Source organism: Protopterus annectens, chromosome 3.part0 (genome assembly GCF_019279795.1).
Source record: "Protopterus annectens isolate FY-2018-M chromosome 3.part0, PAN1.0, whole genome shotgun sequence".
Taxonomy (NCBI): Eukaryota; Metazoa; Chordata; order Ceratodontiformes; family Protopteridae; genus Protopterus; species Protopterus annectens.
In genome coordinates, this window is record NC_056731.1 from 1,136,404,394 (window position 1) to 1,136,429,505 (window position 25,112).

The 25,112-nt window shown below is 39.3% G+C and overlaps 1 protein-coding gene across 3 annotated transcripts in view; it reads right to left on the reverse strand.

The window, feature by feature from the left end:
• The window catches only part of RBBP8 (RB binding protein 8, endonuclease), a 2,682,217-nt gene that overhangs the window by 1,280,710 nt on the left and 1,376,395 nt on the right, over positions 1-25,112 (reverse strand). For all 3 annotated transcript variants that reach the window (XM_044065365.1, XM_044065366.1, XM_044065368.1), the window contains 2 exons: positions 15,439-15,514; positions 13,127-13,305 (listed from right to left, as the gene is read on the reverse strand). In XM_044065365.1, the coding sequence (XP_043921300.1) occupies positions 13,127-13,305; positions 15,439-15,514 (255 nt within the window). The remainder of the gene's footprint in view (positions 1-13,126; positions 13,306-15,438; positions 15,515-25,112) is intronic.

Genomic DNA, 25,112 nt, shown 5'->3' on the forward strand with positions numbered 1-25,112 from the left:
ATTTCTTGGGGGCTTGATATAAAGGACGCCTTTTAAGAATTGTTTGACTTTAAAACTAGAAGCCAAAGGTGAACTCAAGGGCAGACAGGCAGAAACAACTCACAAATGAGCTTTAACAGAAAACTATGCCAAACCAGTATTGAGTAATTCACACAAGTAAGAAAGTACTTAGTAAGTACTTAGTACTTAGAAATAAGTAGGGACGCACACAGAAAAAGGGTCCTGGCAATGCCTGAGACACCAAACAGAAAATCTCTTCCATTTAGCCACATAATGATTTTCTAGTAGTGGGTTTTATGGCCTCCTGCAAAACCCGAAGCACTTCCTGGGAAACAGGTACCTTAAAGGAATCAAAACACTACCACCCAAAGTGTCAGCTGAAGTGTAGATAAGTGAGGAAGAATGAGAGACTCCTTGTCTTGTATGAGGAGATCCACCCTGTGAGGTAACTTTTGATAACTGCCCACGGTCAGGTGAAAGAGGAGGAGGAACTAGTGTTGTCTGTGCCAAAAGGGAGCCACCAGCAAGAGTTTCGGTGTGTCCCACATGATCCTGTGCAATGTCCAGGGAAGCAGAGGAAAAGGAAGACAGGAATATAGGAACATCCTCTTCTAAGAAAAAGACATGGTTTCCATTTTCCAAGTCAGTGGAACTGGAACTCTGAAACAGAACTGCAGAAGCTGTCGGTTCAGAGGGGAGGCAAAAAGATCTACTTGAGGAGTACCCCATTAATCACCAATGAACATCTCTTTGTGATGCATCCACTCATGAGGATATGTCCTGGACCTGCTCAGACAGTCTGCCACTAGACTGTGCTCTGAAGAAATGTAAACCTCTTGAAGAACCAAGTGATGTCGGATTGCAAAATCTCAAACCTTAACAGCCTACCTGCAAAGAAGGTAAGACTTTGTACCTCCCTGCTTGCTGATGTACCACATGACTGTGGTATTGTCTGTAAAAACCTTTAGAGGACCTGGAACCCAAAGGGAATGAAAGGCTTGAAAAGTTAGGATTAGAGCTCTTCTTTTCTTTGATATTGATGTGGTTTGACATCTGCTGATGGGAACACAGACTTTGAACTTTCAGACTGCTGGAGTAAGCTTTCCAACCTTGATTAGACACATTCATGTACAGCTCTTGAACGGGAAGAGGAATCTGAAAAGGCAAATCTGAATTTGGGGAGATATGCTGACTCCACCAGTGAAGTTCGACTTTGAGACATGGTAGAAACGGAACTAGAAACTCCTGAGGGTGTTAGTGCTGAAGCCAAATAGTCTTGAGATACCACTGAAATTTCCTCATGTGGAATTTTACAAAAGGAACCATGTGAATAGTAGATGCCATGAACTCTAGGGCTCTGATAAAGTCCCTTGCAGAAAGAACTGGAAGGGGAAGAAGACACTGGAAATAAGCCGCCAAAGCAAGGACATTGGGAAGCAGAAGAGAAGTCAACATTGGGATGGTCTGAATCCTGTAACCCAAAACCATTTGGTCTTGAGAGGGCGTCAACAGTGATTTTTTAAGATGGAGGGTGAATTCCACACTGTGCAGTAGCACAGTGAAGTGTAGATTCTGGAGCAGGAGCTGCCTGAGACACAGCTTGAATCAGAAGGCCATGCAGATAAGGGAATATCTGAATTCCTTGAAGTCTGGAAAAAAAAAATTCAGGGTCCAGACATCTGATAAATACCCTTGGTGCTGTAGAAAGACTAAAAGGCAAAGCAGAGAATTGATAAAGAGAAGATGAAACAGAAAAGCATAAAAATATTCTGGAGAGATTGTGAATAAGAATATAGAGGTAAGTGTCCTTCAAATCCAGGGAGATCAGAAAAGCCTGGGGAAGTAAAAGAGGGAAAAGGGTCTGAAGAGACAACATCCTGAAGGAAGGGACCTTGAGAAAGGTGTTGAGATAGGACAGGTCTAGAATGGGCCTCCATGACCTCTCCTTCCTGGGAACCAGAAACATTCTGGAATAAAAACGTGTTCCCTGTTGAGATTCCTTGTTCCACCAGATCTTGCAGGATCAGAGGAAAATGAGGGAGCTGGCAAGGAGGAGGCTGAGGAAGGATGGAAAATGGAGGGAGGGACGTCCAAGCCATAAGATAACTGTGATGGATGACAGAGAGAACCTAGACAACTGATGTTATCTATTGCCAAACAGGAAATGAAAGGATCAACCTGAGGGACAGAGGAATCTGGCCAAGAGGGAGGGGAAGCTGAATATCAGACAGAGGCAGATTCATCAGGAAAAGAAGATTTTTGGCCTCTAGAATTCTGAGTGGGTTTATGTGGGAAAATCTGCTTAGAAACTCTTGCACTTCTAATAGGTTGTCTAGGCTACCCAAGGTCAAAATAAGATTTCCAAGGATAGTTCCTTTGGAACTTAGGTGCAGCAGAAACAAAAATTTGTTTGAAGTCCTTCCTAACCTTGCCCTTATTCTGCATTTTTTACACAATTTTGCAGTAGCCGTGCCAAAAAGATCCTGGTTGAGAAACTAAAAGTTTTGCCTCAATTTCAACAGGTAAAGCCTGCAAGCTCAGCCAGGAATATCTCTTCATAATGAAACCAGATACTGCTGCTGCCCTAGAGAAGGCATCATGTGCACCATAACTGCATTAAATGGAATGGTGAGCTATCTGAGAGGCAGAACTCAGGAGAGAGAGGGAGAGAGAGAGAGAGCAGAAGTCTTTTTGTCCACATCAGGCATGTCAGTCAACCCCCACCTTTAGTTGGGAGAGAAGAACAAAGACAAATCTAGTCACGTGGGTCTGATAACTGATGGCCTTAAAAGTCAAAGCAGCAGAAGTATACACTTTTTCCCATATCTTTCCATAGCATGGTTGTTCTTGTCAGAAGGCAGAAGCTTAGAAGGGGAAAGCAGTTTGGATGGCTTGTAAAAACAATAGCAGGATCAGATGAAGGACTTTTGTACAAGAATTTATGATCCTCAGGCACTTTACAAAATCTGTCTGGCTTCTTAGGGGCCAGAGGTTGAGAATCAGGAGCCTGAGAAGCTGCTGTAAATGTTCCCAACAGGGCAGCTAAAACAGGAGGAACTGTAGAAAGTCTGGGCGAGTCCATTTTCAAGAATTCATACCTCTTTTGAGTCTGTGAGACTTGGAAACAATCCACCTTAAAGTGTTCCACCATAGGGACCACTGTATTGCAAAGGATAATTCTTCAAAAGGAGAGAAGGACAGTAAGGGGACAAAGAATATTTTTCATCAGACCACAAAGCCAAAGGAGAGTGTATCTGTGAAGAATAAGCTGAGGATTCTTCAACAAAGTCCCATTCCTCATCAGAAGAATCAGAATCCCTAGGTCTCTTAGTTGGGGTGGATGAGCAGGGGACAGATAATCCCTGAGGGGGCTTCAGAGTTATAAGGACATTAAACTGCCCTTGAGTAAAATCCTGCCATTTGCTGTGAGGATCCTTAGCCAAAGTAGCCAAGTTTGGTTTTCCTTTTCATTTTAAAAGAACATCTGCTTTGACAAATCAAGGATGGCGATACCCCCTACCTAGATTCAAAGAGGGTACCAGGCACCTCTTCCCTAATTAAAAATTGAGGAATCCTCCTATGCCCTTCATATATAATCAACCATGGTTCCACCCCTGTATCTGTACCAGCTGTATTCACAGCCTCAGCAGATGTTCAAGTAGGCAGCACCGTGCCAACCTCCAACCAGGTCATGGCAGAGGGAACTGGCGTCAGCACCAGATGGCCCTCAGGTTCTTCATCCAGCCCAAAGGAGACATACTGTGGAGGCCAGACAGCAGCAGATTTAGTATGTGCTTTTTTTAGCTTTTTGCTTAAGAGGCAGATGAACTTTAGGATGGGAGGATTTAGATGGTACCCTGAGTCAGTAACTTCAGAAGTTTTTTTTCCAAATAAATAGAAAGGGAACTCAAATGGTTGTGGACTTCCTTAGGGATAAATGCCTGACAGCTCTCACAATGAGTATGGTCGTCTGTAGCACCTACACAAAAAAAAGGTACTTCTCATGTCTGTCTTTATGAGGAAGTTCCCACACTAATACTTCTCCTTTCTGAATGACAAGAATATAAACTAGGTGGTGGAAAAAAGAAAGGAGGGGAACCTCAATGGGGGACTTCTCTTTAGAAGGTTTGGTACATGAACCAGTTCAGTGAACGGCGTACAGACCAAATTCAGAGGCAGCGTTTGGACTGGTGACAAAGAAGTTCAGAGGACTAGGTGTCCATACGCAATACATGTACCTTATGTCTTGTGCATAGAATAAACATCTGACGTGTGATGCCAGGAAGGTGTTAAAGGCTTTAGTATGCTGGCTGGTTATTAGACTGTCCTCAACAGGATATCCCAAGTATGAAGAATACTGTAACAGTGGTAAGGAAGGACATCTCAGAATTTACATATAATTTCCCAAGACACAATAAATAGGCTAAACTGAGTATAAATTATACTTCACAAGAGCATGTGTATTTAATTGAACATTTTGAGATACATTCCATAATCAGATCATGTACCAATAAAAAATAAGATAAAGATGCACACCAATGATATAGAAATAAGACAATGGTGGTTTCCACTTATCTGTTAAAAAAGAAGAATTTAAGGAATTGGTAATGGATATAATTTGAGAGTTATTTACTTAAGAAGAAATTACTAGTTAGTGGGATAAAATGAAAATGGAGTTAAAAACCTGACACAAACAAGAGAAAGAGATATGAGAAATACAGTAATTATTTTGAGGGATTGACAAAGGTTAACATATTTCAGAAGAGGGTAAAGCTAAAAGAACAAGTATATGAGCAGCTTCAAAGTGCTAAACAGAAAATATGGGAGCATTTGTGTCTATACGTATAAGATTATAAAGATTGCTGTTAAGCAACTACTTTTTGATAACAAATTTAAGTTATGTCCTTACCATAACTATGCATCTGTGTTGTTCATTTTCATTTTTCCTCAATGAAAGGGTGCAGATACGATCCTCGGATCTGACTCAGCCACTTTCTTTTGCAGTCTAGAATACAACTCTCAAGCTCCTCCCTTTACCCACAATGCCCCTTATCACTGCTTTACCTCAGACTGAATTTGTTGCTTCTAAGTTATGTTTGAAAAATGTAACATAACCATAACACTGATAGTAAAAGATGTAATAGAACAGGGGTTCAAACGGGAACAATAGCTCCTAACAAACTCCATCAGGTCATTCCTAAACTCAAGGAAGGGGGAAGGTAGAAAGGAAATTGAGGAAGAATGAAAATGAACAACACAGATGCATAGTTATGGTAAGTACATAACTTAAATATCTGATGTCATTTTCATTTGTTCCCCAGTGAATGGGACAGAGTCCCCAGCTACAAGTAACATCCTCATGAAAGGATGTTCTGGAGTAACGCAAAGCAAAATGCAGTGCTCTTCCTGGAGATGATGCCCAATTTATAATGAGCCACAAAGGCATGAGCTTTAGACCAAGTGGCAGCTGCACAAATATCATCAATGGAACCTCCGGGCCAAAAAGGAGATGATGTAGCCATTGACCATGTTGAATGAGCTTTTGGTTGTCTTGGCAAGATCAAACCTTTTAAGGAGTACAGATGAAAAATGCAATTTGTTATGCATTTGGCTATTGTAGGTTTTGCTACAGGCCTACCCAACTTGTTTTTGACAAAGGAAATGAATAACTGATCAGTCGTCCTAATTTCCTTTGTTCTATGAAGACAGAGATGAGGTTGTCTATGTACATGTAAAGAATGCAGCATGTATTCTCCTTTATTCTCAAATTAAGGGAAGAAAACTGGCAAACTGATGACATGAATGATATTTGCTTCTGACACTACCCAGGGTAAGAAAAATGGATTTGTACATAAGGCAACTCTGTCCTTATAGAAGATCAATTAAAGCAGTTTTGAACATAGTGCCTGGAGTTCAGAGACTCACCTTGCTGAAGTTATGGATACTTGAAAAACTGTTTTCCAAGAAAGAAACTTGAAGTCCACTTTTGCAGAGGGTTCAAACGGTGACTGTGTCAGACTCTGCAAAACTAAAGTAGGATCCCACGGTGGTATAGTGTGCTTAATAGGTGGCCTAAGTAAAAAAAAAAAAAAAAAAAAAAAAAAATATATAAACAAAATTCTTACAACAGGAGAGGAAAGCCTGGAATGTCTAGCCATCATTGGAATTGGAGAAACCATGTGGTTAATTTGAGGCCTGGAATGTCCGGATGAGTTAAGCCTGGGATCCAATGTCCATGGAGGACACATTAGTTGAGACCACAGGAAGAGAAGCCAAATCTGCCAAAGTCAAAAGGGGCAATGAAGATTACTTTGCTCTTCAACCTGAAAGCTTTTTGAAGAAACTTGGGAATTAGGAGTAGGGGAGGATAAGCATAAAGAAGACTGGAGGGCCAAATGTGGTCTACAGCATCTCTCGGTGACTGCCCTGAGGAGGGATTAGGGCAAAGAACCTGCTGCACTTGTTGTTGAGGGGAGAGGCGAATAGGTCACAGCATGGTTGACCTCAGGCTGGCCACTGACTGATTGAGAAACCACTCGTGAGGCATCAGAATAGTTCTGCTGAGCCTGTCCTCTAGTACATTTGATTTCCTCAAAATGTGTGTCGCTATAAGAAAGCAGTTGTTTGAGATTGCCTATTGCCAAACTCTCACTGCTTCTCAACAAAGACAGTATGATCTGGTCCCCCCCTGTTTGTTGATGTACCAAACCACTGACATATTGTTCATTTGAATAGCAATTTCCCCAGAAAGAGAGAGTTCTGGAAGGCCTGCAAAGCTAATAGGACCGCTTTCATCTCCAGGACATTTATATGCAATTTGGTCTCTACTGGGGTCCATGTGCCTTAAACAGTCTGTCCCAAGTAATGCCTCCTCCCGCCCAAACTGTGAGATGTCTGTGGTCAATGTAGTGATGGGTGGAGGAAGGATAAAGGGGCGACCTTGGCAAATCTCATTGGATTGGATCCACCATACTTATGAGTCCTTCCATACCCTGGACAGTTTTATTGGAAATAGTAAGGGTTGGTATAGAATGGACCACAGCACTTGTAAAGTCCACTGAAGGATTCTCATGTCAAAACAATCTGTTGATATTAAAGTGACTGTAGCAGCCATCGATCCCACAGCTCTCAAAATCAATTTGGCTGGAGGAAAAGGATGAGACAGAACCTGATTGACATGAAACCTTAGAGTAACAATTTTGCTCTGTGGTAGGAACGCTTGAAGATTCACTGTGCCTAGGTGAGCCCCTATAAACTCCAAGACTTGTACTTGTTGAAGTTTGGATTTTGCAAGATTTATGGTGATACCTGGAGAGCAAATCAACTGAAGAAGACATGCTCTGGTTGTTATCAACAGATGCCTGGTTGATGCTGTGAGAAACCAGTCATCTAAATAAGGAAACACCCTGAATCCATGCAGTCTTAGATGAGCTGCAACCACTGCCATGCATTTGGTTAACACCCTGAGGACTGTGGTGAGACCAAAGGGAAGGGCTCTGAACTGATAATGACTGTCTCTCAGCCATAAGTGAAGGAATCTTCTGAATCATCTGTACAAGTTTATGTGATAGTATGCATCCTTCAAATCTACCAGCATATCCAGTCACCTTTCTGGAGCAATGGTAGTGGAATTTGGAGTTCTTCATGAATTTGTTTAGATAACTGAGATCCAGGATGGGTCTCACATTCCCTGTTTTCTTTAGCACTAAAAAGAACCTTGAGTAAAAACCATATCCTCTTTGGTCTGGTGGGACCTCTTGAATGTCTCCTTTGTCTAGCAACTTTTGGACCTCCAGAACAGCTTGCTCCTGCTGATTGGGTAAAACATTGGGAAGACTTTTTCTCACACTTAGTGGAATTTTTAAAAAGGGAATAAAATATCCTCTGGATACTATTCTTTGCACCCATGTGTCTTTTGTGAAAACTGCCAAGGCTTCTGGGTGCATAGTCAAGCGTCCCCCAACTGTCTCCACAGAAGAACAGTTGGGCAACCTTTCAGGAATGCTGGAAGGGTCTGTCTGAGAAAGAATCTCTAGACCCTTGATTTTGCAGACCCCCTCTGCCACATGAACGGCATCTTTCATTATTATAATTATTCTTCTGCTTCTGGGAGAAAAAAAATTTCTGTGTGAATCTTGAAAAGACCCTTGTGATTTCCAAAACCCATTTACTTACCACCACTTTGATTTCTTGAGAAAGATCTCTGCGGCAGATACAGTCTTTCTATCTTGTTCATTACAGAAAAGTGTCTCTTTAACAGTGTGCCCAAAACGGGTGGATCCATGAATGCAGCATTAATGAATGACACTTTAAAAGGATCTGCAAAGTCACACAAGTGCATCCAGGCATGCCTCCTAATGGATATCCCTGAACCTGTGGCCCATGAGGAACCTTCAGCCATGTGAGAGAGTAATCTCATGGATACACTTGATATAGATTGTAGAGCGGCCAGTTGCAAAGAATAAGCTTTTAGTTCCTCTGCCAACATGGACCAAGGGGTAGTGTTAGAGAGTTCCTTTAATAAGTCCCTCTGTAACCTAGTAAAATGTGCCAGGTAATTCAGTGATCATATAGCAAAGGTTGCTGATGCATATACTCGCTTTCCAACTCTCCAAAGCCCTAGATTCTCTGTTAGGGGGATGGACAGAGGAGCTTTGTTCAGCTAGCTCCTTTTTTCTGGCTGCCGCAACAACCATCACATTTAAAGGAATCCCCTTGGACCAATGTTGCCTGTCTGATGGTGCACTGAGGATCTTGTCTGAGCATATGGGGATGGGCTGTATGGAATCCAGCTCCTTCCATGCCCAGTAGGAGACAAGGTTGATAAGCTCATCCACCGGAAGGGAGTAACCCAAGATGTAGATGGGCCAGATCCGAAAGCTTCCAGGAACACCGATTCTTCTTGAGAAGGGTTCTGGGAAGACCATCCACCTTTTCGGCACAGGATTTCTAAAATGTGTCCAAATGGCACATCTTCTGGTGGAGATCTGGGGGATACTTCCTCTTTATCTCAATCAGTGTCCTCTGTCAGTGGTTCCTGAAGGGAATCTACGTGCCTCCTTTGGCACAGGTTCTTCTGAGGAACCTTTTCAGTGGGATTCTCTGGAGAAGTGTCAGAAGAAAGGGGAAGACCCTGTGCAGGGACTGTCTGGAAGCCCTTATGGACTTGGCTGTCCCTTTGGAATAAGATGATGAGATGCAGCACTCAAATCCGGAGGTAGAGTGGGAATAGGATCTGAAGAGGTGATAGCCAAAGAATCCCTTGGATGGGAGAAAACCTTTTCCACTACCTCAAAGTCAGAAAGTCCAGAAGTAGAAATCAGTCTCCCCAGAGCTGAAGCTCTTGGCTCAGCTAATGTTCCACTCCCTCAGGATTCCACCCCTAAGAAGGGAACTGGACGCGAGCTGTCCAAAGCCGAGGCGCCGTGGGGAAGTGACGGCTCTGAAACCCTCAAAGTCGAAGTCACCCCCCCCCCCCGTACTGATGCCGACACTTCAGCTCCAAGACTTGTTTTGCTCTGAAATGCTTGGAGTTGAACAGATCAGGAAAAGAGTCAGAGTCAAGGAAGGTAAGATTCTTGAATCCAGTGCCACGACTCTCAGGATCTTCAAATCCAACATCTTTAAAACTGCATGTTAGATCAGAGAAGGAGTTAGAAGGAAGAGGAAGAAAAAAGGAAGCATATACCAACAATGTAAAAAGATTACCTCAGGGGAGGTAAGAAAAAAGAGAAGAGGCTACCAACAAGGGTCAGACAGAGAAAAGGGTCTAAAAAGGTAAAGAGAGGAACGCACTAAAGAAGAAAAAGATTTAATATTCTAGAAACAAATTTAAATATCACTCACAAAACTGCCTAGAACTCGAAAATCCCAACCAATCGACAGGGTGGCAAATGAAATCTGTGGTAAACAGTGATCAGGAGCATTATGGTAAAAGGAGGAGCTCGAGAGTCAGAGACTATTCTGCAAAAGAAAGTGGCAGAGTTGGATCTGAGGATGGGCTCTGAACCCAATCGTTGAGGAATAAATGAAAATGACAACATCAGATCTAAGAGCTTTAGCAAAATGATATAGACAACATGTAGAAAGAATTGTAGCCAAACTTAGGGACTCAATGGTAAAAAAAAAAAACTGGAAGTATTAAGACACATTTTGGAAATTTTATGAAACTTTGCATAAAGCAGTAGAATGGAAAGCCAAGAAAGGTCACATATGGAAATATTTAAGGAAGATTTAATGTGCTAAGGTTATATGAAAATGAGGCTCAACAATAATATATAAGTGATGAAGAGATCTGATGAGATAAAAATAGTGTGTATAATCAATTAACAGAGAAATTGCCAGAAGACAGTATTTTCTGTGGAAATGTGGAAGTCAGGAGGGAAGAAAGCGATACAGATTTGGAAGGTTTTGCTTAACAACGTTTTAAATGGGTGGTACCAATATCTTGGAGAAAGCTATGGTAGCTTTATTACACAAAGAGGGTAAAGATTCCTCAGATCCAGCTTCATATAGATAAATTTTAATTTTCAACCATGATTATAAAGTGTTTATACAGAATAGCAAATGTAGTTATTCGACTCGATAGATAAGGACCAAAGTGGTTTTGTGGCAGGGAGACAATCATCTGACATTAACAGAACAATGACAATCCAGACGGAAGCATCATGTAAGAAAACATTGATGTTGGTGTTAGAGCTTGATGCACAGAGAGCATTTGATAGAGACAGCTGGGATTTTAAGAGTAGGGCAATGGTAGCATTTGCGTTCCTTGACAGAATAATAGGGTTAACAGGGAGGATATAAGAAGGGTTGAAGGCAAGAATTAAGGTTGGAGGGTTCATCTCTGATAAGCTGTGCTTGAGCCAAAGAACCATGCAATGATGTCCTCTTTCCTCACTGTTACTTGCTTTATATTTGAGCTGTTGGCAAAGAAAATAAGAGATTCACAAATCTTTGGATATAACTGAAATGGTACTCAAGAACATTTAGCTTAATTTGCAAATATTATTTTGTACTAGATGCAGCTTGAAAAGGACATTTTGATGTCTTGGAACATTTTGAGACATTCTTTTTGAGATGTAAAATAAATGAAGGTATAACAAGGGCTACAGCAGTAAACTATGTAACCATATATGAAATGGTTCAGTAGTCCCCATAGTTATGGAGACATAAGATGAAGCAGTTAGGTGCATGGACAAAAGGGATTCTATTATTGTAGCTAAAATAATGACTAGTAAGGCTTTACCAAGTTTATTGTTACTTAATGCCAAAAAAGCAGTTACTACAAAATTAAGATCAAAATCTATTCCCACCATAAACAATGTTCTGGGTATTATAAAGAAGATAAAGGAACTGGATGTGGAATCTTTAGAAAAAGGGAAGGAGCAAATGTCACAGAAATAAACTGAATTTGTGGGCGCAATACATGCAAAATAATGTTCAGGAGAAAGAATGAAGTTTAAGGGAAGGCAGAAAGTAAGTAACTTCTACAACTCTGGAGTGAATGAAAATTTTAAAAAGACAACATATTTATACCACATGATAATAACAATGTTATTACGTTTTATTATTATTATGATTATTATTATTATTATTGCTTGCAAACCTGTTTTACAACTTAAAATGTGATGTTGTCCTGACTTAAAAAAGATGTTAAAAAAGTCAACATGCTTATCGAAGGAAAGGTAAGGAGGGAAGGATAAAGAGCCATAAGGCAAGGTCCATGAAAAATCTACCTTGCTTGAGATACAGTCGCTGAAACATTTAAAATATTGAGTCACCAATTGTAAATTATATAAAAATTAGTATGTTGAGATGAATACCATCTTCCTGCTCCTCATCATGACCTTCCAAACTTTCATAATATTCAGGCTTACTCTTTTCTAAATCATATTGTGGGGTGCATGGACAGATGGGAGGGATGGTACAACCTGATCTGTTGAAAGAAGGCAGAAAATTCAACTTTATTTTCAGAAATACTTCAGGTAACAAGAATTAAAACATTTTGCTTTAAAGCATTGTTTTACAATTTTTTAAAGAACATGCTAGCAATGTCAGAAAGAAAGCAGTAGAAAAGTTCAAGTTGTCATTAAGAATAACAACACGGCCAGAAACTACATGACTTCAAGGCCAACATTACTCCATACATATCCCATAGTGAATCTCTTACTACAGAATTTATCCAAGCTATTGAGTTGTTTAGCTTAATTTTCTTTAATCTAGGTTGATTAGACACAACAGTTTACTTTTGAGAAGGAAGTCAACATAACAGAGAGATAAAGACTTTATGTGTCAGAGGAGAATTTCAGATTACAAAGACATAGAAACTTGTTGTAGAATCGCACTTCTGATAGAATTTCTCTCATTAATTTCTTACATATTTGACAAATACTTATTTCATAAAACAGAGAAGAAATCTGTCAAACTTCACAAAAGCACATAAATATGCACTGCTGGACAGAGAAAACAGCTTTTCTACTCACACTTTGCTGCATCTGAGTTTGTGACTCAGTGAAAAGTCTAACCAGAAAATGCATAAATGATATCCTCCAAAACAGGCAAATCAAGTCATAAGAACATATCCATGATAACTAGGGCACCTGTTCCACTACCATGCCTACTAAAAGTAAATTGCTGGACATGTGCATATAAGCAGACTGTTGACTCCATACTGCTACAAACATACCTGCAATGCCATATCTGCTTGTATAAATAGCATATAAAAATTGGAGTAGAATCCTCTACCCTTTCTAGCAGCGGGTTATCCAGAGGGGTAGCTGGTCTCATCCTCTTTCTAATCTGTTTTATAATGAACTTATTTAGTTCTCTAATCCACACTACATTTCTTGTGAAAAAAACAGCTTCAGTATTCTGTTAATGTGCTGACAATACTCTTCTGAAGTAATTTATAAAATGACAAACTGAAAAGACAGGGAAGCATGTAAACCAATAAACATTAAAAATAACAACACACTCATTTCAAAAAGAAAATTATTTCATCAGATGAAAAAATCTGAAAACAAGACTTTTGCAAAATTTTAAACCAAGTTACGCACATAACTACCTTAGCTTATCAGTAGTCAGCTATAAACATTTTTAATACTTTATATATTTATTTTGTTACCTTCGGCAGATGGGGAGCGCTGTGAATCTGCTGGTGCTTGCTCAATGTATCGAACGTGTTTGCCTTCTTTTTTTCTTCTCATTCTGTTCACCATTGAAACAGAAAATGCACAAAGTGGTGAATCTGGGATAATGCCCTCTTCATGCAGATCCCCATTATCTTCAGATTCGCAGTTTTTGCTGTGTAAAGAAATCAATTTTAGTGTCTCTCTTTATTCATGGAACCTAGTATTCAATATAAATGGAATGAACACATTTCTCATCATTCAGCAAGTTCACCTTCCCAATATTTTCAAGGCCTTGGTTTGTTTTCAAATAGAGTTCCAAGACTGTCCTGTGCAACTGCAAAAAGTGTCTCTGCTTGGGAGATAAGTTATACTTCAATAACGTTCATGTACACACACAGACACACAGACACGCACACAAGGAAACACTTCCTTTAAAAACAACAGTCAGATCTGCTCTGAGTTACAGCACAATGGCACTAAATATACAGAACCAACTGATATTGCCAACATCCTGGCAGACAGGTTCAGTGCTAACTTTACCCCCCCCTCTCACCCCCTAGAGGGCCCATCTCTATACCGGAAGAATGCAAAGTTGCTGTAATCATGGCTGCACAGGTAAAAAAACACACTCTCCAAAGCCAAGAACACAGCATCCATGGGACCTGACAATATCCCAGTCTGCGTTCTACACAAACTACAGAATGAAATGGCACCCTACCTAAATACCATGTTCAGTAATAGCCTCACCTCAGGCTTTGTGACCACTGAATGGTGCACCGCGACGGTTATCCCACTCCATAAAGGGGGAGCCACGACGGACCCCGGGAACTACTGCCCCATTAGCCTGATGAGCCTGGTCTGCAAGGCCATAGAACGTATCATCATGGAACTCATAACCAAAGATATTGGTAATCTCCAAACTCTGCAGCCTACTCAGTTCGGGTTTGTAAAAGACAGATCATGTATCCTAAACCTGAATGACTTCTTTGAAGCAGTCACCAAAGCCTTAGATGAGGGTAAGGTGGTTCACACAGCTTATCTAGATCTCGCCAAGGCTTTCGACACCATCCCCCACTCTGGAATTATAGATAAGCTCACTAAACTAGGTATAAATCCCTATGTCACAAGATGGGTTGCCAACTGGCTCACGGACAGAACTCACACTGTGAAAGTAGCAGACTCCAAATCCGACTTCATTCCAGTGAGAAGTGGAGTACCACAGGGTTCAGTCCTGGGTCCTCTCCTGTTTGGTATCTACTTCTCTGAAGTACAGGCTAACACAGAAGGACTTTGGCTAACAAAGTTTGCAGATGACTGCAAACTAGGAGCCATAATCGAAACTCCTAACGATGTGGACATACTACAAAAGGGCCTCACTGAGACAGATGCCTGGTGTCAAAGACATGGCCTGAAGCTCAATGCCAAAAAGTGTATTGTCATCCCCTTTAGTAAAAACTCTGTACCCATGAACTACCACATAAGTGGTAGTCTACTTAACGCTGAAAGTGTGATAAGAGACCTTAGGACACAGGTGGACAGTAGTCTCTCCTTTGATAATCACATCACCACAGTGGTCAGGAAATCCTTCTACGTGGCTCACCTCATCACAAAAGGTTTCTCATCCAGAAAAAAAAGGTCATTGTTCCTCTCTACTCAGCACTCATTAAACCCATTATAGAGTACAACGCCCCTTTTGGTATGTACCTCACAAGACATCTACAACAACTGGAAAGGCCACAGAAATACCTCACAAAGAGGATTACTGGCCTCAAACAGATGCCTACACAGACCATCTCAAAAAACTCCAGCTTTACTCCGTCACATATCGCCTACTCAGAGGCGATCTCTGCCTAACATACAAAGCTATGTCAAACCCAGAGCTGTTGGACATGCTCCACTTAAAGAAATCCCAATCCCTCCGAGCTACATGCTCTAGGGACCTAAACTTGTCACCACAATAAACAGAACATGCCGGAGGGATAGATTCCTGTCCCAGAGACTTCCCATACTCTGGAACAGACTACCTATCTATGTCAAACAGAGCTCCTCATTAGCTCTTCAAGAAAAATCTTGATGATTGGATGGGAAATAGGAAATTCACCCCAGGGATGACTTATGTGGCTCTGCTCGACAGAGGCACAGGAAAATAATTTTCTTGGGTGACGAAAGCCAGGGTACCTTTTTGGCTAGGCTTATACAGGCCCTAGGGCTAATTGCCTAGTACCTACCTATGAACCTATGAACAAATTATCTAAACAGTTACTTCCATAAAGTATTAACAATACTGTACCAAATAAGAACTTACCTTGTCTGTTCACAGAATTTTTGAAGCTGATCTATAAGCTTTTTATTTTCGTCTTGCAAATTATTCCTTTCCGCCACTGTAAATTAATCATGAAATATGTTATGTATTTGAGCTCAGTAAAGTCTTGAACTTATCCATGTACAATGTTGTACAGATGTGTAAGAATGTTCATAATAATAATAGTTGAGAGTCTTCTTACTGGCCTGCAGGTCTCCTAACATATAATTAACATCAGCTCAGTCATCATTCTGAGTGGTCAACAGCTTCTAGCAATGACAGTGGTGGAGCAAGGTACTTATTACGGTCAGTCTAAGGCAGAACACTCCATTTTATTCAAAACTGCAAGTCTGCACTTATCTAACTGCATCTAGTTTGTTTCATCTACCATGAAAGTAAGTGCAGACTTTGAACTATTTATAATTGTCCATGCTCAACAGTGTGACCTAAGCAATTCTCATATGCCACCAACAGTTTCTGTCAGGACACAAATATGTTAGCACTTTAAGGATACTGTAAAGAAAACACAGCACTGTAATAAAACAGCAAAAAAGGCACCTTACCTTGCTTTTGAAGAGTGACAAAGCTAAAATCCCACTGGACTTCTGTTGCCATGCACTTCAGGCAACAATGAAATAAGTTAAACTCAAATCATTCTCCTTCTTAAAACATATTGCAGCCACTGGACAACTCCCTGTTCCTGTAGTTAAGCAGCATTCTTTAGCTAACATTGCTTTTATTATTTTGTTTTTGTGCCCTTCACAAGTAAATTCTACATCTCTAAGATCTCCATCACTATGTTGACTTTATTATTAAGCTAATAGTATTATAAAGACAACCACCAACCTTCCCAAGTGATTGAATTTAATAAAAGTCAAAAACAAGTAGGTAAATCCAATAAAACAGATGGACTCAAAGACGGCCAAGTTATCCAGTATAAAATGCCAGTTTATTCAAGGTTCATAAGCGCTTTCACCATGTAGTAGCAAAAGTTTTTTGTATACTGGCTGGATGTTGGGGTCACTTAGGTGGGATCCCAAAGGTTATGAATCCTGCAACATAGGAACTGAAGGACATCACAGATCATATTTCCCAACTGCTCTGATTTTCAGAAACGTTCCTGATTTTAATTCAAATTTTAGCTCTGTCCCTCTTAATCGCTCTTAAAATTGGTGACTTTTGGAGAAGAGGTGGTGCATTACACTTAAATAATGACAATAATTGGAGTTATAGACTTCTTTACTTTAGAAAATGTATATTAATTCACACTCTCTTATTGTATCAACATCAAAAGTTAACAGGACTAATATATTAAAAGTGTCATTGATTATTTCTGGATTTGTCTTCAATTCAGTTGACACAGATTACCATCTAACTAGTTTACTAGCTCCATCTTTAATTACAAAAGAATATAAAAAATACTTTGGTGACTTACAGAAATTAGTGATCAAAAATAATACTACCCTCTGACTGACAAGTACACCCAACTTGATGATTTAATGAATGTTAACTGCCTGAAACAGCAAGGAGAAAAAAAACATGCAGTGGAAAATCATGCCAGATAGCACACTGACACGTACCACTGCGACATGCAACCCTTACTCCTTCTCTTTTCAAACCTGAATGTGACAGGTATCTTTCAACAAAACAAAGGTTAACCTGACAGTCAATATCTCTACACTGGGGATCTCTCTACGACTACTCTTCAAAATAAATGATGGCTTTATCAGTGCTAACTGGGTCCAGACCTTGAATGCTCCCAATACTTCAAACAGGGGTCATTTTCAATAAAGTCTGACACTTCTGCATAACTGTATCACAAACTACATCCTCATTAAATACAAATATAGTGGGAAGTTTATGAACAACCACTAGAAGTGAAACTATAAGGTAACCCAAACAATGGAATAGAAAGAAAAGACTCTGTATAACCTATAAACAGGCCACATATCAACAATTAAAACTAAGCTCATCTTAACTCCAAAACGCGCTAAGAAAGGCTATCCACTCCACCAAGGCCTCTTATGAGCCAAAACCTGCAAATAAAATCTAAAATAAAGCATTCTATAACTACATACAAAATTTCAGAGATAATATTCAGGAGCATTGCATCCTAGAAGACACAAGTGCAACACAGTATAAACCATTAGACATGGTTAATATCATATTTAAGAGCTTTAGTTCCATCTTCAGAACCTCAGCTAGAATTAGATGGTGAGTGACATCCAACTTTCATGATCATACCTTCTGATCTGACTGAACCAGGCATGGGGAAAATTAATGAAATGATTTCAAAGACCCCTAAAAGCATCTAGCAAATGCTTTTTACAGCTATATATCTTTACCCAACTGTAATCCTCAAACTACCACGGTAGGTCACAACTGCCCTTATCTACAAGGATGGATCTGTGGTTAACCACAAGAATTACAAACTTATCATTATTCTATGAAACATTATGGTCCTTTGACCATCATGTATCCACAGTGGTAAGTAGGGCATTCTATACTGCTCATCTCATAAGTAAGGACATTGCCTCCAGTAAAAAAGAAGTTATAACCTCCCTGTACTTTTCCCTCATCAGGTCAATAATGGAGCACAGCACCCTTTTTGGTATGTATCTTTTCAAGCACCTGCAGCAAATGGAGAGACCACAAAGGTTCCTTGCAAGGCAAATTCTAGGTCTTTAGCATCTGTCCTATGTAGATCATCTGAAATCACTGTCACTTTATTCTGTTTCATACAGACTACTCAGAGATGATCTCTGCCTTGCATACAAGGCAATCACTGATCCTGTTTTACTGAAAATGCTGCATCTCTGTAAGTCAAATGGTAAACAGATTACTCACTCTAAAGACCTTAACCTGGTATGAGACATTAATAGAACCTGCTGGAGGGACAGATTGGTCTCCCACAGGTTACCACACCTTTGGAACAGACTCCCACTTCATGTCAAACAGAGCACCTCACTGGCCCTCTTCAAATGCAGTCTGAACAACTGGATGGATAACCATACATTTAACCTGGGGGGTTCCACCTATGTCCCTCTTGGACAGGGACAACAGATGCTGATCGTGGAAATACGGGTAGAACTTAGCTAGGCTTGTAAGGGCCCTAGGGCCATTAGCCTAGTAACATCTTATGATCCTATGGCAGGACCATTATGATCTTACAAAGAGGGATACAGATAATCTTATGCTTCTAGATGTGAACCAATGCAAACTTAAGAGAGGCTCATGCCTCCTCCTTAATTTTTTTACCTTTTTTTTAGGAGTTTACAACTATCCTGCTATCCTGGAAAGAGGTTAACTGTACAGAAAGTCTACACTGATCTCACAAAAACCTACAACAGTATCCCCGATGAAATAATACTAAACTCAGTGACCTCAGAGTCATTGCAAGTGCAGTCTGTTGAAATGACAGCTGTCTTTACAGTACACACAGTATAACCTCTGGAAATTAGATGATCTCTGTCACTAACTACTTTGAATGAAAACCACTTAATCCAATTTTGCTATTAAAAGTTCTCGTCTTTAGCAAGAAAATTACCATAAATGTTAGAAAGGGATTCAATGTGACCACTATGAAACTCAAGCAGATTACTAATCCCTCGAGAGAGACTACTATGCAGCTGTGGACCTCACTCATTTGGCTAGTCATACAGTATAATGCCTTCTTCTGAGGTCTCAACCAAAAATCCTTAGTTCAGCTAAAATGAATTCAAAGATGCCTTTACTAAGAGAAAAATGGACTTGGCAACAATGGGTTACTCAGGAAGACTTCTAAATCTGCTCCTCTGCCTCCTGAGGTGGTATCTGTCTCCTGATTTCCCAGACATACAACATTCTCCTCTTCAAGATTTTCTTGTCTAGTGTGCACCGATAGGATAGACAATAATTATTTATTTGTATTAATTTAGACTTGGTTGACTAGGTTAGTTACACAAGGCCACTGGCCTCTTTTCAGGGGAGACGTGACATTGTATTTATACCGACTATGGGAAAACTGGCCAGGACACCACATAAACTGTAAATATATTGTTTTTTGTATACAAATAAAGACCACCTACTCTGTTTGTGGTGACACTGAACAGTGCTGTCAGAGGTAGAGGGAAAGGATTCCATATACAGTGCAGTGGTTTGGGATGCTACAAATGAATGGAAATTTTATTTCTGAAAAGATTTATACAGATGATACACAGGCAGATGGAGGAGCTTCCAAGTATGGACAATGTGGTGATGCAGCAGGATTAATTGCTTGTAGACTTCCAAGATGGCTGCACACTGAGTAACAGCTTAATTCCATCTCTCCCAGTCTGAAAACAGAAACTCAAAAAAGACAGCCACTAAATTTGACTTTTTACGTAAATGTCAACAACTGGCTAGTAACTGTACTGCCTGGATGCCAGCAAAAAAGAAATTAAGAAAACCTGAAAGAAAATCAATCACAAAAGGTGAGGAGAAAACACTGGCTAGGAAGAATCCTGCAGCTGTTCAGCAAAAAGTAATTCAAGCTCCCACTTTAGTGCAAGGTATGACTTCCAGTAATCTAGAGGAAAATAAAATAAGTCCAATGTGTTCAGAGCTGATTAAAATAAATAGAACACTGAAGGAGTATACCATCTTAAATAAAAGGCTGGAAAAAAATGGGAGAAGCTTTAAGTAGATATTCAGATGAGATGAGAATGAAACTGTTTCAACAAGAGATATTTCAAAAAAGGTAGAAGTAGAGAGCAGAGCACATAGAGAAAACCTAAGATTTTCTGCTTTACCAGACAAACTGGAAGGAACAAATTGTATTAATTTTATGAAAGCACAAACAAGCATCTGGACTGGTATTCCACAGCAAAAGTTATTAATTGAAAGGGCACATCATGTGTATGCTCCAAATCTGGCTATAAGAAAGCAACCCAGAGCTTTATTAGTAAAGCTGCAATCATAGGTTCATAGGTTCATAGGTTAGTACTAAGCTAACTGCCCTTGCGAGCCATTTTAAGCTTAGCTAATTATCCCTTGTGAGACTCAAATCCTGCACCTTGTGTTTGCAAGGCAAACACCTTAACCATTAGGCCACCCTCCCAACCCTCCTATCAGCAGAAAGAGTTGATGCTGAAAAACTGTGGCAGAACAAAGTACTAAAAGTGGGAGACACTAAGTCCTTGTGAAAAATATATTTCAGCAATCACTGAATGTCAAGAAGCAGGTGTGAGATTCAAGCTGCTGTATCCAGCTATTTTATGAATATTTTTCCTGAATAGTCAAAAATCATTCTTTGATGCAGAACATGCTAAGGAGGAAATACAAAAGTTTGTCCAACAAAAAGTGAGTTATTAAACAGAAGGGGATTATGCTTATTGTTCTTCTGATAATAAAGCCCATAGAGAGACTATGTCAGTGAACCCTTTTCCAATGTTCCAAAGGAAAATGCATAGAGACAGAAAAAAGCACAAGGGTTGACTAGAAGAAACAGAAGTACATTGGAAATGAATCAGTGACTGGATTTGGGAGACGGACATCAACAGGAAGAAAACCAGCAATTTGGAAAGTGATGAATAAATGTGGGATTACTAAGCATTAATTACATTTGTGAAGTATGACAGAATAAGAAAACCTGAAAATATTGGATTTTTTGACATTGTTAAACTTGTAGGGGCTCCAAAACATATACCTTACTTCATGTTATTAAAGTTTGGAGGAACACGTAGGAGAATGGAAGAGGAAGAAAAGAGTTAAGTGTAAGTAACATAAAATTTTGTTCTTAACAGTATTTTATGATACATGGCATTAATTGCATGCTATAAAGTAAAGCTTCTTCAGTTGATTTTGTGTGTAATAGGGATACTAAAGTAAATAGGTACACCTATTTTTTCATTTCTTGCTCACTTTTAAGAAATGTAAGCACTGCAATGTAAAAATGAGAAGAAAACCTGGACAAAAGAGCATGATATAAGTAAAACAGACATGCTTTTTTATTTTTGAATAGGGGAATGACAGGATTAAAGACCTTGTCTTTAAGGGGGAGCAAATAAATAAAAGAACCCTGAATATAATGAATACTGAATAGTGTTTCCCTCAAGCACTTACATGTTTACATTGCAATATGTGCAGTAAAATAGAACTGTGCATCTATCATCATGTTTCTATGGAGACGGTCTAATAAGAGGCAATAAAAACAGAATGCTTCTTTCTTTCAATGGCCAGAAGATAATGTTTTCTGAAAGCACTCAAGCTGTTTTCTTCATTTGAGTGAGGAAAAAAGATAAGACAAAAAACAGACAGCACTTAGTGAAAGTAGAAGCACAGGATGTATCACATGTCTTAGCATGGATAACCTTTATTATAGGTTTATTCAAGCCTCTGAGTGTGGCTGTTAATCTGGAACAATTGATCATATTAGGAGACTTAAACTTCATTATTTGAAGATGTACACGGTTGTGTGTGTTAGTACTAGGTTGATAAGTGTTAGGGGTGTTCTGAAGGTACGTTTGTTTCTTTTTCTTTATTTGTTTCAGGATATTCATTAAAACAAGAAGTTTTGTATGATGTGACATAGGTTCAAATGGATATGACAAGAAACAACTGTATAAAAGATCATCCTGCCAAACAGTGTATGCATATAACACAAAAGCTGAAATTATAGATTAAAACAAATGTTATACATAACAGGTGGGAATAATACATTCTTATCATAAGGGCTTGCCACATTATCTTTAAATGTGAATGGACTCACACACAGACATATACAAAAAAGAAACAGTAATGATCTATATTAAAAACATGGAGTACACGTAGTTATGCTATAGGAGAACATTTGGAAAGAAATGAGCGTGTGAATTTGATAAAGAAAGGATTTCATGATTATTATTTAGCAGAATATCTGGGGCAAAGAAAAAGGGGGAGTACTTACATTAACTAATTCAGCAGAATATCTGGGACAAAGGAAGTGGGGAGTACTTATAATAACTAAGAGAGGAGCTCTAATAGTGAGAGAAGAGGGAAAAAATAAGTGTAGATTTATAGTAATAAGGGGCTACCGGCAAGGAAGGAAGATTATATGCTGGCATGTATTTATATTCCACCTCAAACTGCTACATTACAGCTTAAGAAAATCCTGGGAGAAATAATCAGTTCCATCTGAGGAATGGAATTTGATTTGCAACAATGAGGATGTATCTGGGGGCCTAGAAATGAAAATATACCAAAAGAGGGTAGATTTTTGAAGAAATTTATGAAAATATTTGGTATGGAAGATGTAAATTCAGTAATAGGAGTTTGGAGTGAATTTACATATTATTCCCCAATATATAAAAACTGGACTTGGCTAGACAGAATTTACATTTCACAGGAACATCTGCATTTAATTGAAGGTCAGAAATTATATTTCTCGGGAACATTTATTTAATTTAAAGTTTTGATATGCATCCAATAACTATTTCAGATCACGCACCAATAATAACTTCAATAAAAATGCAGAGTAATAAAATAAAAATGAGACACTGGCACTTCCCCTATTTTCTGTTAAAAGAGAGGAATTTAAGGAATGGGTAGTGGAAATTATTTGGGAGTTACTACAGAAGACAGAAATTTCTTCTGAAAATATGACCCAAAAAAATTCTGGAACACAATCAATCATATACTGCATCCTGGAAACCCTTCCCTTCCTAACCCATGCCCAAATAAAACGTCTGAAGAAGCTGCCACTGCATTCAACAACCATTTTATCAACTCAATAACTACCATTATTAATGATCTTCCCACTAGAAAAAGTACTAATAACCCTACTTTCTCAACCTCTCCACCTCATCCTTCAAACTCTTTTTCCCCTCACATCAGTCTCAACTAACTATATTACATCCCTACTCTCTAAATTTAAACCCTGCGCCCCTTCAGCTGATAATCTACCTTCTCACTTCCTACAGATTGCAGCTGAACCCCTAGCCTATCCTGTATCCATCCTGATCAATCGATATGTCTCTGAATCATATGTTCCAGCAATATGGAAAACATTCTATACATTACCTATACATAAGGAAGGTAATTCTTCAGATATATCTAACTTCAGACCAATTGCTATACTGTCACCCCTCTCCAAGATCCTTAAGAAATGCATTCACAAGCAGATAAATGCAGTATCTTCTCCAACAGAACCTTCTAACACACACACACATAACATGGTTTTCGTCCTAAACACAGTACTACAACTACACTAATGTCCTTTATCCATACTATATCACTGGCCCATGATAACAATAAACTAGTTTCATGTCTGTTCCTCGACCTCTACAAAGCCTTTGACACTGTCTCCCATCCCCTCCTCCTAGATAAACTTTCTCATTTAAGTTTCTCTCCTTCCACCACATCCTAGTTTTCTAGCTATCTCTCAAACCGCCAGAAAGCTGTCAAATGGCGCTCTGCCTTATCCCCCCCCTTAATCGTCCCAATGGGTGTCCTCCAAGGATCCATACTTGGGCCACTCCTATTCAATATTTTCACCAACCTACTTTACATTCTTGTCCCAATTCTACACTTGTATAATATGCAAATGATTCAACAGTCATCATCATTGCTGACAATCTATCTGACCTCCACTCTACTATCCAAGCATCATTCAACACAACAGAAACATGGCTTTGTGATAATAAATTAATTCTCAGCCCCAAGAAAACTAAGCTTCTACTTTTCTTACCAAATAAACCTCATCAATCTCAAAACTACATTTTCCATCCTATCAAGCAATAACACTATCATTACTGCTGAACCTAGCACTAAACTGCTAGGAGTCATAATAGATGATCAGCTTAAATTTGATCTCCAAGTCACTGCCTCTATCAAAAAGACTCGCCAGAAACTTGGACTCCTTTACCAAAACAAAAGACATCTAACCAATACAGTCAGAATAACTCTCTCCCATGCATTTCTTCTTCCCACACTTCTTTATAGCTGTCAATTATTCACAAATCTTAACACCACACTCATAACTAAACTCAAAACTACATATAATAAGGTTGCTAGATTTGCTGCAAATCAAACCTACAAGTCACACCATTGCCTATCTCTTAAACAATTAGACTGGCTCGAATTCCCTCATTTGCTTTTACTACATCAACTGTAAATTATCCACTCCATCCTCTATCTATCATCTTTCTGCCCTAGCCTTCTATCTATTATATCTAAATATTCCCCAACCAGGACACTACATAGCTCAGACCAGGGCTTCTTACAGATCTATAAACCCAAAACCAAAACAGGATGTCTACTCTGTAACTATAACCCTGCTATAACTTGGAACCAACTACCCCTAGAAATTAGGTCACTTGACCAAACTAAGCATTTCAAACTAGCCACTCGGAGATAACCAACAAACAAATGGTCATGCCACAGTAGTCATCCTCCCTGAAACTACCCAACTGTAGTTTCTGTTCCTCTGCCCTCCATTCTACTCTACTGTCTAGCTTAATAATCAACTACCCTTCCATCTCTATGATTAATCACCTCATCCCCTTTCTACTCCTCCTGTAACTATACTGTAATAACCACTTCAGAATTATGAATACTGTATTACTTTCATCACATTGTACCTAAGTTTTTGAGGTATGACCTCTGTCATTGTACCCAACTGCCTGCTGTATGACATATTGTAAATTTTTCTTTACTGTACAATTTCTGACATTGTACCCAAC